The 21,834-nt window shown below is 47.8% G+C and overlaps 1 protein-coding gene across 1 annotated transcript; it reads left to right on the top strand.

The window, feature by feature from the left end:
• The first annotated feature begins 10,195 nt into the window (after positions 1 to 10,195).
• s1pr4 (sphingosine-1-phosphate receptor 4) lies at positions 10,196 to 19,631 on the top strand. The gene is made up of 2 exons (XM_072482196.1): positions 10,196 to 10,265; positions 14,088 to 19,631. Exon 2 carries the CDS (start codon positions 14,200 to 14,202, stop codon positions 15,292 to 15,294), a length of 1,095 nt encoding a protein of 364 aa, XP_072338297.1. The 5' UTR covers positions 10,196 to 10,265; positions 14,088 to 14,199; the 3' UTR covers positions 15,295 to 19,631.
• Positions 19,632 to 21,834: the final 2,203 nt, after the last annotated feature.

The raw sequence follows: 21,834 nt of genomic DNA, 5'->3' as shown, positions 1-21,834 counted from the left end.
TATATAACAAAAACTAAAACTAAATGGCAACTGCCTTGTCTCAGATAAACACTCTCCAAAAATATGGTTTAACAATCCAATATACAATTATTTATAGCAACGACCTATACATATTATACATATATATTAATAACCCTGAGACTCCTTCTGGTTCCTCCCCCCCCCCCCCCCCCCCCCACCCCCTGCCCCCTGGGCTGCTGCTGCTGCCTTCTTCTTTTCCATTCCCTCTATCTTTCTGCGAGGTATTCGACGAACGGTTGCCACCGCCTGGTGAACCCTTGAGCCGATCCCCTTAGGACGAACTTAATCCGTTCCAGCTTTATAAACCCTGCCATGTCATTTATCCAGGTCTCCACCCCCGGGGGCTTGGCTTCCTTCCACATCATCAGTATCCTGCACCGGGCTACTAGGGACGCAAAGGCCAAAACATCGGCCTCCTGCGCTCCCGGCTCTTGTGCAACCCCAAATATAGCCAACCCCCAGCTTGGCTCGACCTGGACCCCCACTACTTTCGAAAGCACCTTTGTCACCCCCACCCAGAACCCCTGTAGTGCCAGACATGACCAGAACATGTGGGTGTAATTCGCTGGGCTTCTCGAGCATCTCGCACACCTATCCTCTACCCCCAAAAATTTACTGAGCCGTGCTCCAGTCATATGCGCCCTGTGTAACACCTTAAATTGAATCAGGCACACGAGGACGATGGACGAGGCCTGGCACACGAGGACGATGAGTTTACCCTACTTAGGGCATCTGCCCACAGCCCCTCCTCAATCTCCTCCCCCAGCTCTTCTTCCCATTTCCCTTTCAGCTCATCTACCATAATCTCCCCCTCGTCCCTCATTTCCCTATATATATCTGACACCTTACCGTCCCCCACCCATGTCTTTGAGATTACTCTGTCCTGCACCTCATGCGTCGGGAGCTGCGGGAATTCCCTCACCTGCTGCCTCGCAAAAGCCCTCAGTTGCATATACCTGAATGCATTCCCTTGGGGCAACCCATATTTCTCGGTCAGCGCTCCCAGACTTGCGAACTTCCCATCCACAAACAGATCTTTCAGTTGCGTTACTCCTGCTCTTTGCCATATTCCAAATCCCCCATCCATTCTCCCCGGGGCAAACCTATGGTTGTTTCTTATTGGGGACCCCACCAAGGATCCCGTCTTTCCCCTCTGCCGTCTCCACTGTCCCCAAATTTTCAAAGTCGCCACAACCACCGGGCTTGTGGTGTATTTCTTCGGTGAGAACGGCAATGGGGCCGTCACCATAGCTTGTAGGCTAGTCCCCCTACAGGACGCCCTCTCCAATCTCTTCCACACCGCTCCCTCCTCTTCCCCCATCCACTTACTCACCATTGAGATATTGGCGGCCCAGTAGTACTCACTTAGGCTCGGTAGTGCCAGCCCCCCCCCTATCCCGACTACGCTGTAAGAATCCCTTCCTCACTCTCGGGGTCTTCCCGGCCCACACAAAACTCATGATACTCTTTTCGATCCTTTTGAAAAAAGCCTTTGTGATCACCACCGGGAGGCACTGAAACACAAAGAGGAATCTCGGGAGGACTACCATTTTAACTGCCTGCACCCTCCCTGCCAGTGACAGGGATACCATGTCCCATCTCTTGAAGTCCTCCTCCATTTGTTCCACCAATCGCGTTAAATTTAACCTATGCAATGTACCCCAATTCTTGGCTATCTGGATCCCCAAGTAACAAAAGTCCCTTGTTACCTTCCTCAGCGGAAAGTCCTCTATTTCTCTGCTCTGCTCCCCTGGATGCACCACAAACAACTCACTTTTCCCCATGTTCAGTTTATATCCTGAGAATTCTCCAAACTCCCGAAGTGTCCGCATTATCTCTGGCATCCCCTCCGCCGGGTCCGCTACATATAACAACAAATCATCCGCATACAGAGATACCCGGTGTTCTTCTCCTCCTCTAAGTACTCTCCTCCACTTCTTGGCACCCCTCAATGCTCTTGCCAGGGGCTCAATCGCCAGTGCAAACAGTAATGGGGACAGAGGGCATCCCTGCCTTGTCCCTCTATGGAGCCGAAAGTATGCAGATCCCCGTCCATTCGTGACCACACTCGCCACTGGGGCCCTATACAACAGCTGCACCCATCCAACATACTCATCTCCAAAACCAAATCTCCTCAGCACCTCCCACAAATAATCCCACTCCACTCTATCAAATGCTTTCTCGGCATCCATCGCCACCACTATCTCCGCTTCCCCCTCTGGTGGGGGCATCATCATTACCCCTAGCAGCCTCCGTATATTCGTATTCAGCTGTCTCCCCTTCACAAACCCAGTTTGGTCCTCATGGACCACCCTCGGGACACAATCCTCTATCCTCATTGCCATTACCTTGGCCAGAATCTTAGCGTCTACATTTAGGAGGGAAATAGGTCTATAGGACCCGCATTGCAGCGGGTCCTTTTCCTTCTTTAGGAGAAGCGATATCGTTGCCTCAGACATAGTCGGGGGCAGCTGTCCCCTTTCCTTTGCCTCATTAAAGGTCCTCATCAGTAGCGGGGCGAGCAAGTCCACATATTTCCTGTAAAATTCAACTGGGAATCCATCCGGTCCCGGAGCCTTCCCCGCCTGCATGCTCCTAATTCCTTTCACTACTTCCTCTATTTCAATCTGTGCTCCCAGTCCCACCCTTTCCTGCTCCTCCACCTTGGGAAATTCCAGACGGTCCAGAAAGCCCATCATTCTCTCCCTCCCATTCGGGGGTTGAGCTTCGTATAATTTTTTATAAAATGCCTTGAACACTCCATTCACTCTCTCCGCTCCCCGCTCCATCTCTCCTTCCTCATCCCTCACTCCCCCTATTTCCCTCGCTGCTCCCCTTTTCCTCAATTGGTGGGCCAGCAACCTGCTCGCCTTCTCCCCATATTCGTACTGTACACCCTGTGCCTTCCTCCACTGTGCCTCTGCAGTACCCGTTGTCAGCAAGTCAAATTCTCCGTGTAGCCTTTGCCTTTCCCTGTACAGTCCCTCCTCCGGTGCCTCCGCATATTGCCTGTCCACCCTCAGAAGTTCTTGCAGCAACCGCTCCCGTTCCCTACTCTCCTGCTTTCCTTTATGTGCCCTTATTGATATCAGCTCCCCTCTAACCACTGCCTTCAGCGCCACCCAGACCACTCCCACCTGGACCTCCCCATTGTCATTGAGTTCCAAGTACTTTTCAATGCACCCCCTCACCCTTAGACACCCCCCCTCATCTGCCATTAGTCCCATGTCCATTCTCGGGGGTGGGCGCCCTTCTGTTTCCTCCCCTATCTTAAGTCCACCCAATGTGGAGCGTGATCCGAAATGGCTATAGCCGTATACTCCGTTCCCCTCACCTTCGGGATCAACGCCCTTCCCAAACCAAAAAAGTCTATTCGCGAATAGACTTTGTGGACATAGGAGAAAAACGAAAACTCCTTACTCCTAGGTCTGCTAAATCTCCACGGGTCTACTCCTCCCATCTGCTCCATAAAATCTTTAAGCACCTTGGCTGCTGCCGGCCTCCTTCCAGTCCTGGACCTCGACCTGTCCAGCCCTGGTTCCAACACCGTATTGAAATCTCCCCCCATTACCAACTTTCCCATCTCTAGGTCCGCGATGCGTCCTAGCATACGCCTCATAAAATTGGCATCATCCCAGTTCGGGGCATATACGTTTACCAAAACCACCGTCTCCCCCTGTAGTTTGCCACTCACCATCACGTATCTGCCCACGCTATCCGCCACTATAGTCTTTGCCTCAAACATTACCCGCTTCCCCACTAATATAGCCACCCCCCTGTTTTTCGCATCTAGCCCCGAATGGAACACCTGCCCCACCCAACCTTTGCGTAGTCTCACCTGGTCTATCAGTTTCAGGTGCGTTTCCTGTAACATAACCACATCTGCCTTAAGTTTCTTAAGGTGTGCGAGTACCCGTGCCCTCTTTATCGGCCCATTCAGCCCTCTCACGTTCCATGTGATCAGCCGGGTTGGGGGGCTTTTTCCCCCCCCCCTTGTCGATTAGCCATCCCCTTTTTCCAGCTCCTCACCCGGTTCCCACGCAGCTGTGTCCCCCCCAGGCAGTGCCCCCCCGCCCATCCCACCCCATACCAGCTCCACCCTCTCCCCAGCAGCAGCAGCCCAATAATTCCCCCCTCCCACCCCCCCCGCTAGATCCCCCACTAGCGTAGTTATACCCCCCATGTTGCTCCCAGAAGTCAGCAAACTCTGGCCGACCTCGGCTTCCCCCCGTGACCTCGGCTCGCACCGTGCGATGCCCCCTCCTTCCTGCTTCCCTATTCCCGCCATGATTATCATAGCGCGGGAACCGAGCCCGTGCTTCCCCCTTGGCCCCGCCCCCAATGGCCAACGCCCCATCTCTTCCACCTCCTTTCCTCCCCCCACCACCTCCTGTGGAAGAGAGAAAAGTTACCACATCGCAGGATTAGTAACATAAAACTCCTCTTTCCCCCCTTCTTCGCCCCCCATACTCGCCCCACCACTTTGTTTCAAACGTTCTTTTTTTTAATAACCCGCTCATTCCAATTTTTCTTCCACGATAAAAGTCCACGCCTCATCCGCCGTCTCAAAGTAGTGGTGCCTCCCTTGATATGTGACCCACAGTCTTGCCGGTTGCAGCATTCCGAATTTTATCCTCTTTTTGTGAAGCACCGCCTTGGCCCGATTAAAGCTCGCCCTCCTTCTCGCCACCTCCGCACTCCAGTCTTGGTATACGCGGATCACCGCGTTCTCACACTTACTGCTCCGAGTTTTCTTTGCCCATCGAAGGACCATCTCTCTGTCCTTAAAACGGAGGAATCTCACCACTATGGCTCTAGGAATTTCTCCTGCTCTCGGTCCTCGCGCCATCACTCGGTATGCTCCCTCCACCTCCAGCGGACCCGCCGGGGCCTCCGCTCCCATTAACGAGTGCAGCATCGTGCTCACATATGCCCCGACGTCCGCTCCCTCCGCACCTTCAGGAAGGCCAAGAATCCTTAGGTTGTTCCTCCTCGCGTTGTTCTCCAGTGCCTCCAGCCTTTCCACACATCGTTTATGGTGTGCCTCGTGCATCTCCGTCTTCACCACCAGGCCCTGTATGTCGTCCTCATTCTCGGCAGCCTTTGCCTTCACGACCCGAAGCTCCCGCTCCTGGGTCTTTTGCTCCTCCTTTAGCCCTTCGATCGCCTGTAATATCGGGGCCAACAGCTCCTTCTTCATTTCCTTTTTGAGTTCTTCCACGCAGCGTTTCAAAAACCCGTGTTGTTCAGGGCCTCATATTAAACTGCCACCTTCCGACGCCATCTTGGTTTTTGCTTGCCTTCCTTGCCGCTGCTCTAAAGGATCCACCGCAATCCGGCCACCTTCCTCTCCTTTTTCCATCCGTATCCAGGGGGGATTCCCTTCTGGTTCACCGCACAGTACTTTTCGCCGTTAAAATTGCCGTTGGGGCTCTTATTAAGAGCCCAAAAGTCCGTTACACCGGGAGCTGCCGAAACGTGCGACTCAGCTGGTCATCGCCGCACCCGGAAGTCCAGATGGAGCATTATTAATGGAGCGAGTGTCTTATCGCTTTTTGTAGGACTGAATTCCACCTTTGTATCACCCTTTGTTTGAAGATGTATTTCTCAATTTCTGATCTCTTCTGAACAGGAACAGGGAGGAACTTGGCCGGCTGATAAACAAGATATGAGAGATCAACATTCTTCATTTCCATCACAGTTTGAAGGTGAAAAGGGTAAACAACAAAATCTCAACGCAGTTTTCTGCATAATTTTCTTTTGTAAGAGGATTGACGTTGGTGTTGCTGCAACAAGGCTGGTGTTTACTAGAACTGGTAACTTCCTGCCTGCAGTTCATCATGAGTGCTCCTTGTTTTAAACAACCACTTCTTTCTTTTCAGTGTCCCATATCAGTTAAATAAATCCTCGATTAAACCTGTATCTTCTACAGGTGGGGTAGATTTTTATGTGAGCTTGGGAAAAGCCAATCTGCGCACTTTTGTACTCCGGGAAATGCACGTCTGACCAAAGTGTGACTTTGCCAGGGGTTATTATCTTTACACGTATGTTGTGGGGCCACAGTGCATCCTATGAACTGCAATGGGACACACAGGGAGTGTGGCTGTGTGGTGGGGCCGGTTAGAACCGCAGCCTCAGGTCTCCAACACAGAAGCCCAACTCCCAACATAATTTAAAGGTGCCTTAAACCTCGCCACTCATCCCACCCCACCCCCATGCTATCCTGTGCCCCCTCAGAACACCCATGTCGCTCTATGTCCCCTCAAATTACCCATGTCACCTTCATACCCCTCCTGCACCATCCATGGTCATTTACCCAAGGTGCACTATGTTAAATTCCTCAGGAGTCAGGCAATAGCAATGGGAATTATTTCAAAATTGTTGGGGGAAAAATTAAACCCTGAACGATCTAATAAAATCCTGAATTCAAACACACTATTATTTAATCCGAAAAGAAAAAAATACTACTTCATTGCAAAAAGAAATCAATCCTTTAAGTTGCATTAGATTTGTAAACAAGCAAGAAACCACATCAAGGCATATTCAGTTATGACAGTCTCTTAAAAGTGAACATTGAATCAAAAGATCGCCTGCTCAACTGAAGCCATTAGCAGATTTTGAAATCCAGCCAAACATTCATTTTTTATTACATTTTTTAAAATAAATTTAAAGTACCCAATTCTTTTTTCCCAATTGAGTGGCAATTTAGTGTGGTCAATCCGCCTACCCTGCACATCTTTGGGTTGTGGGGGTGGGACCCACGTAGACACGGGGAGAATGTGCAAACTCTACACGGTCAGTCACCCGTGGCTGGGATCAAACCTGGGTCCTCGGCACCATGAGGCAGTAGTGCTACCCACTGCGCCACCGTGCTGCCTCCAGCCAAACATTCAGAATGATTATAGTTGTCAAAACAAATGTTTCCAGCTACTTTGCCTGAGATTGACAGAATGGAGGGAAACAGAGGCAAATATTTTTTTCAACTTTCAAAAGCAGTGTTTTATAAACAGCCAGTCGATGTAAATCATAGCACAAAGAATGACAGCAGATGTGAATAGGACTTTTTGACCATTTTTTCAATGCACTCTGGTACTTGTGACAATTGGAACATTACAGTACTGCATGACAATGATTACACAAAGCCTGCCCATGTAGTGGTCAGCTTACCTTTGCAGGGCAGAACCCCATGATTAATCACTGCATTAAAACTCATGCACATAGGGGCGGTACAGTGGTTAGCACTGCTGCCTCACAGTGGCGAGGACTCGGGTTCGATCCCGGCCCCAGATCACTGTCCATGTGAAGTTTGCACATTCTCCCCGTGTCTGCTTGGGTCTTACTCCCACAACCCAAAGATGTGCAGGGTCGGTGGATTGGTCAGGCTAAATTGCCCCTTAATTGGGAAATTAATAAATAAATAAATAAAATACATGTACGTTGCAATACAGCATCTAATAGCATCTAATAAGGTGTCAATACATTGACATGTGCCTTGGTTAACGTTCCACACTTCTCAGCAGGCTTCCCCCCAGAGGTCAGGAACTTGCCAAGGAAGCGTGTGTATCTAGAGCCACTTTTCTGTTGAGTTTTGCCAAAGAAAACGGTCCAGAAATTAAAGAAAGGTCGACATTTATGTGGCACCTTTCACAACCTCAGGAGCATCCCAAACTGCTTTCAGCCAAAGAAGTACTTTGGAAGTGTAGGCACTGGTGTTTGTTTGCCCAGCACTTTACTGTGACGTCCACAGTGCCATCACTGTATCTATCAGCTGATGGGTCGGTCAGATTTACCAGCGTGCAGCCGAGCCATGCAAGGCTGGCAGAAGGTGGCAGACACCATCCTAGGCCTGTGCCAGGCTGTTTGATCACATCTGGTTTCACCCATCCCAGGTTAGAAAGGCAAATAAATAAAATTGGCCAGATCGCTGCACAGTAACCCCTGCTGGAACTGTGTAAAGACAGTGGTGGGGATTCATTTAGAGTTTCACACGCACAATCCATCAGCGATCACGGTCAAAGCTCATCCATAAAGCATTAAGAGAATTTAAAGAAAAATTAATTTAGAGTATCCAATTCTTTTCTTTTTCCAATTAAGGGGCAATTTAGCATGGCCAATTCACCTACCCTGCACATCTTTGGGTTGGGGGGGGATGAGGCCCACGCAGACACGGGGAGAATGTGCAAACTCCACACGGACAGTGACCCAGAGCCGGGATCGAACCTGGGACCTCGGCACCGTGAGGCATCAGTGCTAACCACTGCGTCACCGTGCTGCCCAAGATGGAGCATTATTGATGGAGCGAGTGTCTACCGCTTTTTGTGGGATGGAATTCTACATTTCTACCACCCTTTGTGTGAAGAGCTATTTCTTAATTTCTGACCTCGTCTGAACAGGAAGAGGGAGGAATTTGGCCGGCTGATAAACAAGATATCAGAGATCAACATTCTTCATTTCCACCACAGTTGGACGGTGAAAAGAGTAAACAGGAAAATCTTAATGCATTTTCCTGCATAATTTTCTTTGAGAAGGGGATTGACATTGGTGTTGCTGCAACAAGGGTGTTTACTAGAACTGGTAACTTCCTGCCTGCAGTTCTTCATGAGTGCTCCTTGTTTTAAACAACCACTTCTTTTTCTTCCGTGTGCCCTTTCTCAGTTAAATTACTCTGCAGCATTCTCTCTACAGGGCTATGGGTCTGTCAGTGCTTCTAATCGGGGTGCATTTTTTGTGTGAAGCTATGATGCAGTCCACTTTTTTATTAAATCGACCGGAATGACTTATAATCTACTGCACAGAAACAGACCATTCGGCCCAACAGACCTATGCTGTCATTAATGCATCACACAAGCTTCCTCCCACACCCTGAACCCACCACATTCCCACTCCCCCCACCACCCCACTCAAGCAGATGAATGGGCAGATTATGAGTAGCATTCCCCAACATCACAAAGATCTGCAAATATCTGGCATCTTTCACCACTACCTGACTTCCCAAAACACTTTATAGCCAATGTGGCACTCTTAGAATGTTGCAATGCAGGAAACACAGCAATCAATTTGAACACAGAAAGCAAGCCCGCACAAACAAAAATGTGATCATTTTCACAGTAACTTCATTGCAGTGTTCATGTAAGCCTACTTGTGACAATAATAAAGATTATTATTAATGATCAGGTAACCTGTTTTAGTGATGTTATTTACAGGATAACAATTAGCCAGATAACTTTCCTGTGTTTTTTCAAAGTAACTCATCACGATTTAAAAAAAAAAAATTAGAGTACTCAATGATTTTTTTTCCAAGGGGCAACTTTAGCATGGCCAATCCACCTACCCTGCACATCTTTGGATTGTGTGGTCAAAAACCCACGCAGACACGGGTAGAATGTGCAAACTCCACATGGAGAGTGACACGGGGCTGGGATCGGACCCATGTCCTCGGCGCCATGAGGCAGCAGTGCTAACTACTGCGCCACCATGCTGTCCATCATGGGATCTTTTACATCCACCATCAGAGGCCAGGCAGCACCATGGCTTAATTCCAAAAGGCAATACTTCTGACAGTTCGGGGCCTTCAAATGATTGTCATTTGAAAAGAAACAATGTGCAGAGTTATGGGGAGAAGGCAGGAAAATGGCACTAGGTGAAATGCTCATTCAGAGAGCTGGTATGGACACGGTGGGCCGAATGGACTCATTCTGCATTGTAACAGTTCCGGGATTCTTCAGCACTCCCTCAGCACCACGCAGGGAGTGTCGAGCTAGTTTTATATACTGTTCGCTGAAGTGTCTGGAGCATCACTTGAATGGACTACCTACTAACACAGAGAGGAGAGTGCTACCACTGAGCCCCATAATGCAGATATTCTAAAGCCAACATATTGTGTGTCACTGCACCATGAATTTAAAGGTGCCTTTGAGAGAGAAGGTTTGAAAATTGTGTGGGGCTGGGCGGTGGGTGTTGCAGGGCTGGGCTAGTTTTGCCATGGCTGGGTAGTTTAAGATGACATGATGGGGAGCGGCATTCGGTTCTTCCCCTGCACTGGGCTGCTTCACAAGACTCAAGTGCATCTGCTGTATAGTCTTATCAGCTTGTTCAGTCTGCCATGTCATCGTGGGTGGTACAAAACTGATCACAACAAGTCTATTTGCAACTTCTGTAATTTGCTGAGACCATGTGCGTCGACAGAGAGAGAAGAAACCACTGAAGTACGGTCACAGAGAGGACAAGTCCACGGCATAGGCACAGTAAGTTGAACCTTCAGTGCTGCAGCCAGCAGGATTGAGAAAGTACACGCAGAATTTTTTGCTGCCCTTATTAATTTTACTGCATCTTAATGGGTGAAGAATAACTTTGGTTAAAAGTGAGTTAAATGCTGTGTAGACAAATTAAACACTTGCATTGATGCGCAAAGCTGTCAGTTCAAATAATACACATCGTCAGGAATACTGTCCTGAGGTGTTCCATTTCGATTGCCTTCTGCACAATACTTTAATCGTGTAAAAACTACAGTGGGTACGAAAGCTGCAGCTGCAGCTTGAAGGAAAACTATTGATTTTAAGGCATAGAAACATAGAAGATTTATGTCACAGAAGGAGGCTATTCAGCCCATCGTCTCTGTGCAGGTGTCAGTATTTAAACAATATTTTTCTTATTACTTCCCCCTTTAAATATGCACCTTTGAAACATTTGCAAGTTTGTATCTATTCTGAGCATATATGTTGTTTTGATACAGTGCCATTTATAAATACTGTGTGAACATAAGGCAAGGCAGGCTCTCCAACAAGGGACATGTGCATAAAATGAGAAAATGTTGATGTAGAGGTTTAGCCATAATCTTATAGAATGGGGGAACAGGCTCAATGGGCCATATGGCCTACTCTTACTCTTATTCTTATATTCTTCCTTATCTTCCCTATCCCTTCTATCCCCCCGTACTCGTCCTTCTTTTTCCCTTCACTGTCTCTCCTTTTTCCACTCCCTCCCGCTCCCCTTTCCTCTGTTCCCTCACTCTCCTCCTCTCCCTCCCCTTTCTCCCTCTCGTTTCACCCTCCATCCATCGCCGTCGTCCTGTCCTTCTCTTCCTATCTTTCTCTCCTTCCCCTCTTTTCTCTCCCCTCCTATCTCTCACTGCTATCCTTCATTCCCCCCCCTCCCCCCCCAGCTCCAGTTCCCCTTCTATCCCTCTCCCTGTCCTACCTTTTCTCTTTCACTCCTTCATTCCCTTCTTCTATTCCTCTCCTTTTCCCTGATTTGCCCCATCCCCTTCCAATGCAAACTGACACTTAGGCAGGGAATTCGAAGAAATATTACTGAACGAACAACTCAAGGGCCTTTGTGCAGACCAGCATTAAGTTTGAAAAGGGCTTAGAAAGGAAGTAATGGTGTTGCTCAGCTTGGGGTCAGAAAGCTTGAACGAAGAGAGTAAAGGGAAGAAGTGAAGTTCAAGAGGGTGAGACAGAGGAAGAGAAGAAGGGAATGTAAAATAAGAGTCTGACCACCGCCGCAGGATAACGGACTATTCCACTGGAGTTCAGCATCATCACAAGGGTACCTCTGTGCTACGAGAGTGTGGGCACCTCAGGAGTAGGTTTTCTTTAGCACAGGGCTAAATCGCTGGCTTTGAAAGCAGACCAAGGCAGGCCAGCAGCACGGTTCGATTTCCGTCACAGCCTCCCCAAACAGGCGCCAGAATGTGGCGACTAGGGGCTTTTCACAGTAACTTCATTTGAAGCCTACTTGTGACAATAAGTGATTTTCATTTCATTTCTCTTGGCGGCTTTTCCTTGTCCTGTCACCAGATACACCAGCTCCATTTCCACCTCACTAAAGAGGGGGAACCAGCTTTATCTGCTCATTGATCACATGTTGATCTTGGAATCTTGCTGTGCACCAGTTGGCTCTTGCATTTGCCCACAGTACAACATGTAGCTAAAACAAAAGCCCCATTGGCTGAAAAGTGATTGGCGACTTCCTGAGTCCTGAACGTTGCTCTATAAATGCTACGTCATATGTTTCTATACAACTAATAGAGTTAAATCGAATACTGGGATTGGAATGGGCAACTGCAAATATATCCCCACAGTTCACCCAGCTACAGAGGAATAAGGATTATGGGTGGGTGCGGGTGGAAACCTCCCTATTCCCAATCAACGTTCTACATCCCTACAGATTATAATGCTAATTTAATGTAAAGAACATGGGGAGAGCTGGTCAGAACTCTCCTGATTCTGGTCACAAAGCGGAGTTATTGTGTGAGAGGTGGACAGCGTCCAAAACAGGCGATTTTAACAAGTCAATAACAGCTGTTAAAGAGGAAGTCTAAATTGTGCAATGACAAAAGTTGTCTTTTATATTTCAAACCAGTCACGGAACAATATAGAAAATATAGACATTGGAGGGCGCACGGTGGCGCAGTGGTTAGCTGAGGTCCCAGGTTCGATCCCAAACCCGGGCCACTGTCTGTGTGGAGTTTGCACATTCTCCCCGTGTCTGTGTGGGTCTCACCCCCACAACCCCATTGCCAGCGGAGGTGGTGGAGTCAGAGTTATTAGGGACATTTAAGCGACTCTTAGACAGGTACACGGACAGCAGTAAATTGAAGGGGTGTAGGTTAGGTTGATCTTAGATGAGGATAAATGGTTGGCACAACATCATGGGCCGAAGGGCCTGTACTGTGCTGTACTGTTCTATGTGCAAGGTAGGTGGATTGGCCACGGTAAATTGTTCCTTAATTGGGAAAAGAATTGGGCATTTTCAATTTTAAAAAAGAAAATATATACATTGGTGACAATTTTCTCTCAACAGAAATTGTTGCACAAGCAGCCTTTTTAAAACATCTGTAATCTCAAAGCTGTTGCGACATTTTCCTTTTGGCAGCCTTGTGACAAAAGAAGCGTTATAAAACAAACATGGATTTCTTGCCTTTCGATGTGAGCCTTGGTATCAGTTGTGGCTCAGAGAGGTACCAAGCTCTCTGGTGTCTGAATCAGTCTGAAGTCAAGACCCACACAGTGGATGGAGCCGTGGGCATAGAATCCAGGCTGGAGCTGCGAGTGCTGCACTGAGGGAGTACTGCTCTGGTGAAGGCGCTGTCTCTCTGATGGCCCCTCTCAGGTGGATGTACAAAATCCCGTGGCACTCCCCTGAACAAGAGTAGGGGAGCTATCCCCAACGTCCTGTTCAATTCATCCCTCACTCAACTATTGAGTCAGATCGTTCAGTGATTATTGCATTTGTGTCATCAGGACATTGCCATCTGCAAAAACAGCTAAAGCAAGGTGGTGTAGAGAGGCCGTTTCCCCTGGCTGGAGAGCCCAAAACTGATGGTCATAACTAAGGGACTGACCATCTTGGGAGTGCGAAGAGGAGAAATGTCTTCGCACAGAGGGTGGTGAATCTTTGGAAATGTCTATCACTGGAGGAAGGGGGGCTCAAGGGGCAGGAATGCTCAGATTTTGAGTATGTTCAAGACTGAGACCAAAAGGTGTTTGGAGAATAAGGAAATTAATGGATCTGGGGTTAGGGCAGGAAGGTGGGGTTAAAATTAGCTCAGCCACAAGCGAAGCAGATTCAAGGGGCTGTCGACTCATCCTCCCTATTTCTTATGTCCTTATGAAAATCATTGACTGTAAAGAGCTTTTGGAAGTCCTGAGGTTGTCCAAGGTGCTACGTAAATATAATCTCTTTCTTACTTATTGCAACGTGTCATATATCTATGCTTTCCTTCAATTTTGTTCCCTGTCACTATGAGTATCTGCTGTTAGTCACCACTCCCTCGGCTGAGGACCTTCCCTTGAGGCTGAAAAGCTAAATTACAATATTTTAAAAGCAGATGTAACTTGTTCCTTTGGTGTCCTGGTTATTTTTGGAGTTTAGTTTAAGCACCAGGATAAAAATCTGTAATCTAATTGCATCTGCGAAGAGAGGAGCAGCGATAACAGTTCAGGCCAATGATCCTTCATCAAAACTCAAAGGTGTTAGAGATCAAGTTTTTAATTAAGTGAAACGGAAAAGTGAGGCATTGACGGAATAAGAGCATAATAATGGATCCCTCAATTTCTTTACAGGTCATTTGAAAGCAGAAAATTATGTTGGACACTCTCGCCAAGAAATTGGTTGAATGCTCATGAGCCTTTGCTGAAATCCACGTGCTTCTTGGAGTCAACGCTTCTTATCGAAATGGATAATAACAGCGAATGCCTGATTTTCCTGGCCAGACAGCAAGTGGATATCATTCTGCTGCATTACAACTACACTGGAAAGTTGGAGAACAGGCACTTGCCCAGCGAGGGAATGAGTGCTGCCAGAATTGTCTTTGTGGTGATCAGTTGCTTCATTGTCATAGAGAACCTGTTAGTCTTCTTGGCTATCCTGAATAACACTCGCTTCCGGAGCTGGGTTTACTACTGCATTGCCAACATCACCCTCTGCGACCTGCTGACTGGAATCGTCTACATTGTGAACATATGCCTGTCGGGTCAAAAGACCTTTCAAATCACCCCCACCCTCTGGTTCATTAGGGAAGGGGTCTTGTTCTTTGCCCTGGCTGCCTCAACGTTTAGCTTGCTCATCACGGCGGTGGAAAGGTATGCGACCATGGTCAGACCTGTACCTTACGCCTCGACACGTAAAACCTATCGGGTGTACTTCCTGATCGGATTGTGCTGGTTGGTGGCTTCCCTCATCGGCCTTTTGCCATTGATGGGATGGAACTGCATTTGCAACTTTGATGAGTGTTCCACCTTGCTGCCTTTGTACTCCAAGAGCTACATCCTCTTCTGTGTTGTGATGTTCAGCATCATCATAATCGGGATAGTGGCACTCTACAGTGGCATCTACCACCTTGTCAGGAACAGCGCCAAGACCGTGTCCAGCAGCAGAAGCAAGCAGAAATCCATGAGGCTGCTCAAGACTGTCTTCATGATTGTTGCCGCCTTTGTGATCTGTTGGAGCCCCCTCTTTGTGCTTCTCCTTCTGGACGTCTTCTGCTTCTCACCAGCCTGTACAAAGTTGCACAGCATGGAATGGACCATCGCCTTGGCTGTGATCAACTCGGCCATTAACCCAGTCATCTATTCATTCGGAAGCAATGACGTAAAGCGAGCCATTCTCAAACTGCTGTGCTGCTGCTTTATCAAAGCTGGTGCACCCTTGCCATTCCTGAGCAGGAGTGAGTCTGTCCTTGGAGCCTCCACAGATAGCTCCTATAGACTGAGCAACCGAAACTCAAAACTGATGAGCCCAAAGAAAACTTTGCCCAAGTCCGGAGAATAGAACTCATCTCGAAATTTCGAGCAGACGTTCCGGCTGGGACGGAATTTCTTTGGGAGCTGCTTGCATTCGCCTTGCATGCACTAATGTCAGCAGAAACCGTTTGTGTATTAAAATTCCGTCTGGTTATACTGCGGCGGCAGGACCAGAACAAATCAAGGGAATTCGCAGCCCATATGACAACAGTTTCAGCCTGGTTCACCTCTCGGTCACAAACTGGTACGTCAGAAACCTGTGCACATATTCTGGCCTGATGCTTCAGGGCAGTACTGAGGGAGCGTTGCACTGTCAGAGGTGATCTTGCAGATGAGACACGAAGTGAAGGCAATGCCTCTCAGCTGGATGTAAAATATGAAATTTCGTCTGATATGATTTTGTGATGCTTTATTACAACGTCACTGGTTTTGAAACATCCCAGTTAAGGAGGGCAGGATAATTCTCCTGGGATCATGGACAAACATCCATTGGTTATTAATCTCATTGCTTTTTTGCGTCGCCATGTTCTGGGTGAATGGATTGCTACGTTTGCCTAGATAACAACAGTGCATATACTTAAAAATAAATGAATTGGCAGGACATGAATGGTGCTACATAAATGCAAATTATTTTTGATTTCTGTTCCCTCGCCACTGTTTATAAAGTTGCATCTCAGACTCATCCTTCTGACTGTTGCTTTTTCAAAGCCCAACTGATAGGGGTCACGTTTTTGGCTTTATCTGACAATTCAGATCTCAAGCAGGCTGTTAACTGATTTTGTTTCTGTAAACCAATATAAACCACATTAGGACCAACTCCCAATTGGAACGCTGCACTTGCTGGTACCAGAATATATGTATTTCCATAAACCGACTTAGTGCTCACGACAAACTCCAGTAAGATATTGCACAGGAAGTCTTATAGAGCAGTGGGTACAGTCCTGCCTCTGAGCCAGAAGCTCTGGGCTCGTGTCCCATCCCAGGCCTCGATGGCCAAGGAAGGAGCGTCCATAATGCGGTCAAACAGGTTAAGTGTCAACCTGCAAAAATCATTCTACACCTGCCAATAGGTGGCGGTAAGAGTGGGGGAGATTCCTCTTCAGCCAAGCTCGATGTGGAGCGACGTCCCTCAAGCTATAAGCCTCTGGTGACAGACTAGGCGACCTGTTCTGGGAATAACCAGCAATGGAAACTGGTGAAAGTCTGCCTTAGTACACCAATAGGGGCGGGAAGAGAAAGAAGAAGGTATTGCACTTTGCCATTGTGAAAAATCCATTATTTGCATATTAAAAATTGCAGATGTTTTCAGTCATTTCAGGAACCAGAGGAGGCCAAAGTCCCTCAGACCTGCTCCACTAAACCATTAGATCTGCATGTCAGCTCCATTTTCCTGCCTTTGCTCAAAGTCTCCTAACATCTAATGAAAGTCTGTCCCATCTCAATCTGGCCACTTCCAATTGTACAAGTGCATCGAAAGCCTTTTACATCAAAGCTGGCACTGTAGGTGGGTGGTGCAATGTTGATCTTGCCTCATAACATGTTTTGACACAAAGTGTGTTACCACACTCGATATGCTTGGCAGAAGCGCTTGCAGAAGGAAATTGGATCAATAGTTGATGCTGTGTCAACTCGCAGGGCTAGGTCAGCATGTGGTTAGCACTGATGACTCAAGGCGCCGAGGACCCGGGTTTGACGCCAGCCTCAGGTCACTGTCCGTGTGGAGTTTGCACATTCTCTCCGTGTCTGTGTGGGCCTCACCCCCACAACCCAAAAGATGTGCAGGGTAGGTGGATTAGCCACGCTAAATTGCCCCAGAATTGGATTTTAAAAAAAAAAAACTTGCAGAGCTAAGTGGGAAGAGCGGGGGATTGGGGATCAATTGGATAGCTCATTCATTGGGGCAGGTTAGATAATCTCCTTCTGTAAGATTCCGTGATTCTAAAGAATGCCCCTTTACCATAGCACCTTGAATATTTGCCTTCTAAAGATTTAACAAACCTTATTATTTGGCTTAAATGATGGGCTGCTCCGATGCTTGAAGAACTGTACCTCTTAAAACAAATGATCGCACCAATAAAGGATATCAGTTAAACATTGATCTATGAAGGGGGGTTGAGTCCATTTGAAATGGAAACCATTTGTCAGTTCCCCAAGCCTTTCTAAGACTGCAAAAGACTTTGCTGGAGACTTATCCAAATCACCACCCTGACTTGGAAATATATCGCCGCTCCTTCACTGTCTCTGGGGCAACATCCTGGAACTCCCTCCCTAATAGCACAGTGGGTGTACCTACACCTAAGGGACTCCAGTGGTTCAAGAGCAGCTCACCACCACCTTCGGAAGGGCAACTAGGGATGGGCAATAAATGCTGGCCTAACCAATGACGCCCATAAATTAATTAAATATTTTTTTAAATGGCATAAATATGTTAAAGGCCACACTATCATAGAAGAATCATAGAATTCCTACAGTGCAGAAGGAAGCCATTCGGCCCATGCACCGACACTCCGAAAGGGCACCCTGCCTCGAAGCACTTCCCTGCCCTATCCCCAAAACGCCAGTTAAACTGCACATCTTTGGACTGTGGGAGGAAACCGGAGCACCCGGAGGAAACCCACGCACACACGGGGAGAACGTGAACACTCCACACAGGCAGTCACCCAAGGCTGGAATTGAACCCAGGTCCCTGGCATTGTGAGGCAGCAGTGCTGACCACTGTGCTGCCTTGGCACCCTACTGTTGCATTTGAGGAGAACTTAGATACTAAGTTCATGAGGTAAAGGAATAGAAGATTATGCTGATGGGATTGGATGAAGAGAATGGGAAGAAGTTGATGTGGAACGTAAACACCAGCATGGACTTGTTGGGCTGAATGGACTAATTATTTGCTGTAATTTGTCAAATCTAACTCAGCGATTGTTGTTCATTAACATATTTTCTTACTCTTTGTTAAACACTACCCTATACCCTAGAATTGGATTACATATTTTTCAATGGTACAAATGCTAAAATATCGATAAAATGTATATTAATTTTCAGCAGTGAGAAATTTGAATATGAATCTGAATGCCTACTAAATATGAATCATAGATAAATGTTATCCTGTTTTGTAGCTGTACATAGTTTTTTAAAATTCAATCATGGGATGTGGGCATTGCTGGGCCAACATTTATTGCCCATCCCGGAGTCAACCACATTGCTGTGGGTCTGGAGTCACATGTAGACCAGACCCGGTAAGGACGGCAGATTTCCTTCCCGAAAGGACATTAGTGAACCAGATGGGTTTTTTACGACAATCGACAATGGTTTTTAAATTGAATTCAAAATTTCCTGTGACTGGGACGCTGGATTACTAGTCTAGGGACAATGCCACTACCTCCCCTAAAGTCTCCCCTATAGTTTGCCCATTCCTTTAATGTCAAGCTACCCAGACACACAGATGTATTTTAAAATTAGCCACTTCAAAACTTGTTTCTCCTAATTTATCATGAGATTGATGTTTAATGAGCAGCGCAGGGTCAAAAGCCTGGGACACCAACCTAATGACTCTGGGGAGCACCTTCACCACGTGGACTGCAGTAGTTCAAGAAGGAGGTTCTCCACCACCTTCTCAAGCTAGGTGAAGACTGAAATACTGAACTTGCCAGCAGCATCCTGTGAATGAATAATGGGAAAAACATCCTGTAAGATTACCCGAGATGTCCAAAGTAACCATTTATCCGAGGATCTGCAAACGCGTCAACGTTATTTTAAGCAAATGAGAATTCTTGGGTGCTTTGGCATGCTCACAAAGTTACAACTTAATACAACACTGCACGGAAAAGCAAGTATTTTCTCATGTGTAGATTTTTCCTGAAGTGCTGGAGTTGCACCTTGCAATATTGACAGAATGTACTGCTGCATTAATGGTACACTGAAGTACTGGTAGAGTACGCCACAGTGTTACTGGCGGGTGTCAAAGCATTCGTGAAGCAGGGCAAAGTATTAGCAGAGAGCGAATCATTTTTTTTTCAAAAAATATACGTTATTCATAAAATCTATCATAAACATTACGAATTGTCTTGACTGTACATTTCCATCAGAGTTACACATTCCCTTCACTTTCTTCCATTCAATTTTGATAACATTACACACATAATCGCTCTTTACGTTACAATTCCTTCTTAAACATTTACATTGTCATGTTTCTTTTATACATTGGAGTGTTAATGACTCAGACCGAGGGGGGTTTACTGGAAGATGTTTTCGCTACAAAATGAATTGATTGATCAACACAACTGCTGTCAGGTTTCTGATTACCACCTCAAACTGCAGATAAATTGTTAATCAGGTTTGCAAACTGTGAATAAATAGTTTTGAACATAATCACAGGGCTCTTGTTGTCATCAATTTAACCTGTGTGAGTCATAAATCTTCCACTGCAGATAAACAGATGAGCCTTGTATAGTTCTACAGATTCATTGGGCGGGACTCTCCAACCACCTGCTGGGTCGGAGAATCGCTGGGGGGAGGGCGGCGTGAAGCCCGCCCCACCAAGGCGGCTGCCGAATTTTCCGGCGCCGGGTTTTTGGCGGGGGCGGGGGTCGCACCGCGCCGGTCGGGGGCCGTTGGCAGAGCCCCCCCCCCCCCGGCGATTCTCCGGTCCCCGTTGGGCCGAGTGTTTTCAGCCAGTCCCGTCGGCATGGATTAGAGCAGATCTGTACCGGCGGGACCTAGCTCTGAGGGCTGCCTGCAGAGTCCTCGGGGGGATCCGGCCCCGGGGTGGGGGGTGGGGGGGGGGGGGGGGGTGGCCTGGCCTGCGATCGGGGCCCACCGATCTGCGGGCGGGCATGTGCCATCTGTGTCGGCCTGTGTAAAGCTCCGCCATGGCCGGCGCGGAGAAGAAACCCCCTGTGCATGCATCATGGCAGCGGTTCTGGGAACACGTTGGCGCTCCTGCGCATGCGTCAACTCGCGCGGGCCAGCGGAGGTCCTTCGGCGCCGGTTTGCACGCCGCCAACCACTCCAGCGCTGGCCTAGCCCCCGAAGGTGCGGAGGATTCCGCACCTTCCCGGCGGCCCGACGCCAGGGTGGTTCACGCCACCCTTTGGTGCCGGTACAGTGCGCCCCACCAGATACCGGAGAACCCCGGCCATTAACTTTCACTGTGAACTGACTGCGCATTGAAATTCTGTGGAAAGGGCAGTCGGGTATGGCTAAACGCGCACAGAATGGGCACGATGCGCCACCAGACGTACCCAAACAAGGAGCTGTGGGTAGCAGAAGTACTCCCAACATCTTTCCGCTCATCTATGGGCTGCTGCAGTGCCAGGAGATGCCCAATCTTCAGTCATGGCGCACTGGCAACTCCAAGTAAATCAGGCCCTCGGCCTAGTGTGGATAGGGTCACCAACTGTGATTAAATGTATTCCTGGAGCTTTCATCACATGACCTGCCCCCACACACCAGCCATCAGTCAGCCTTGTGATGCACTGCCTCCCGACACCAATTGGAAAGCAAAAAGATGATGCCTTACTGTCGGCCAAATAACCTTTTTTTTGTTGCCATTTTCAGTATTTTTATATCGGGTCAAAAGAAGACTTTTAAAAGATTATCTTTTTTAATGTCCCAATGATTTTGTTGCTTGGGTTACACACAGCAGTGTCCTGGAGACTGCACTTCAATTCCTGGAGACTGCAGGGCAATCCTGGAGGGTTGGCAATACTAAATATGGAGGTGGCATTGCCAACTGTCCAGGATTGTCCTGGAATCTCCTGGAAGATTAATCCGGAGCTATGGGCTCCTCGGGCCTCAGCATTCAGGAGTAGAGATTTGCCGGAGATACGAGGTCTCAAAACATAGGAAGAGGTGGAGTCCATTCAGCCCCTCGGGCTTGATCTGCTACAATTCAGTGAGATCGTGTGACTTAACGCCTTGGTATCTGCCTTTCCCCATATCCCTTTGCGAAACTAAAATCGCAGATTTAAAGTCGATAATTCCTCTCGCATCAATTGACACCTGCAGCAGGCTGATGCCACTTTCTGTGCGGAGAAGTGATTCCTTGTTTCACTCCGGAAAAGTCAGGTCCTTAAAGACTTTGGACAGGATTCCACCCCCCCCCCCCCCCCCCCCACGGAATGTGTTCTGCTGGCAAAGGCAGTTCACCATTGGCTAATGGTGTCTATGGCGCTTTCTGTGACTCACCCATCTTGCCAGCAGGTGATCCACTGGGCGGGGGTCACCTACGACAGGAAGGGCTGGAAAGTCCCACCCTTTGCCCTTTTCAACCCTATGTGATCTCGCCCTCACAATATAAAGACCAGCATCCATTCGCCTTCTGATTATTTGGATCGTGACACTTCAATAACCCACGCACCTGGGCCTTCAAACATCTCTACAGTTCCCCTTCTTCCAGCTTTGAGCCATTACCATGAATCCCTATCATTAGGAAAGTCTGTCATCCTGCTTTATGCAAAGATCTTGGGTGGAATTTTCCCTTTTTTTGACTATGCGTCAACTAAGGCAAGAGGAGCGGTGTGTACTGCTGGCTTTTCCCACCATATGTTTTGATAATCAAAATAAATACTGG

The sequence above is a fragment of the Scyliorhinus torazame genome, chromosome 18, assembly GCF_047496885.1.
Source record: "Scyliorhinus torazame isolate Kashiwa2021f chromosome 18, sScyTor2.1, whole genome shotgun sequence".
In the NCBI taxonomy this organism is placed as follows: domain Eukaryota; kingdom Metazoa; phylum Chordata; class Chondrichthyes; order Carcharhiniformes; family Scyliorhinidae; genus Scyliorhinus; species Scyliorhinus torazame.
This window is presented reverse-complemented; position numbering and strand designations above follow the sequence as displayed.

Coding starts and splice junctions, on each gene's coding strand:
- s1pr4 (XM_072482196.1), top strand. CDS start 14,200: ATGGATAATAACAGCGAATGCCTGATTTTCCTGGCCAGACAGCAAGTG.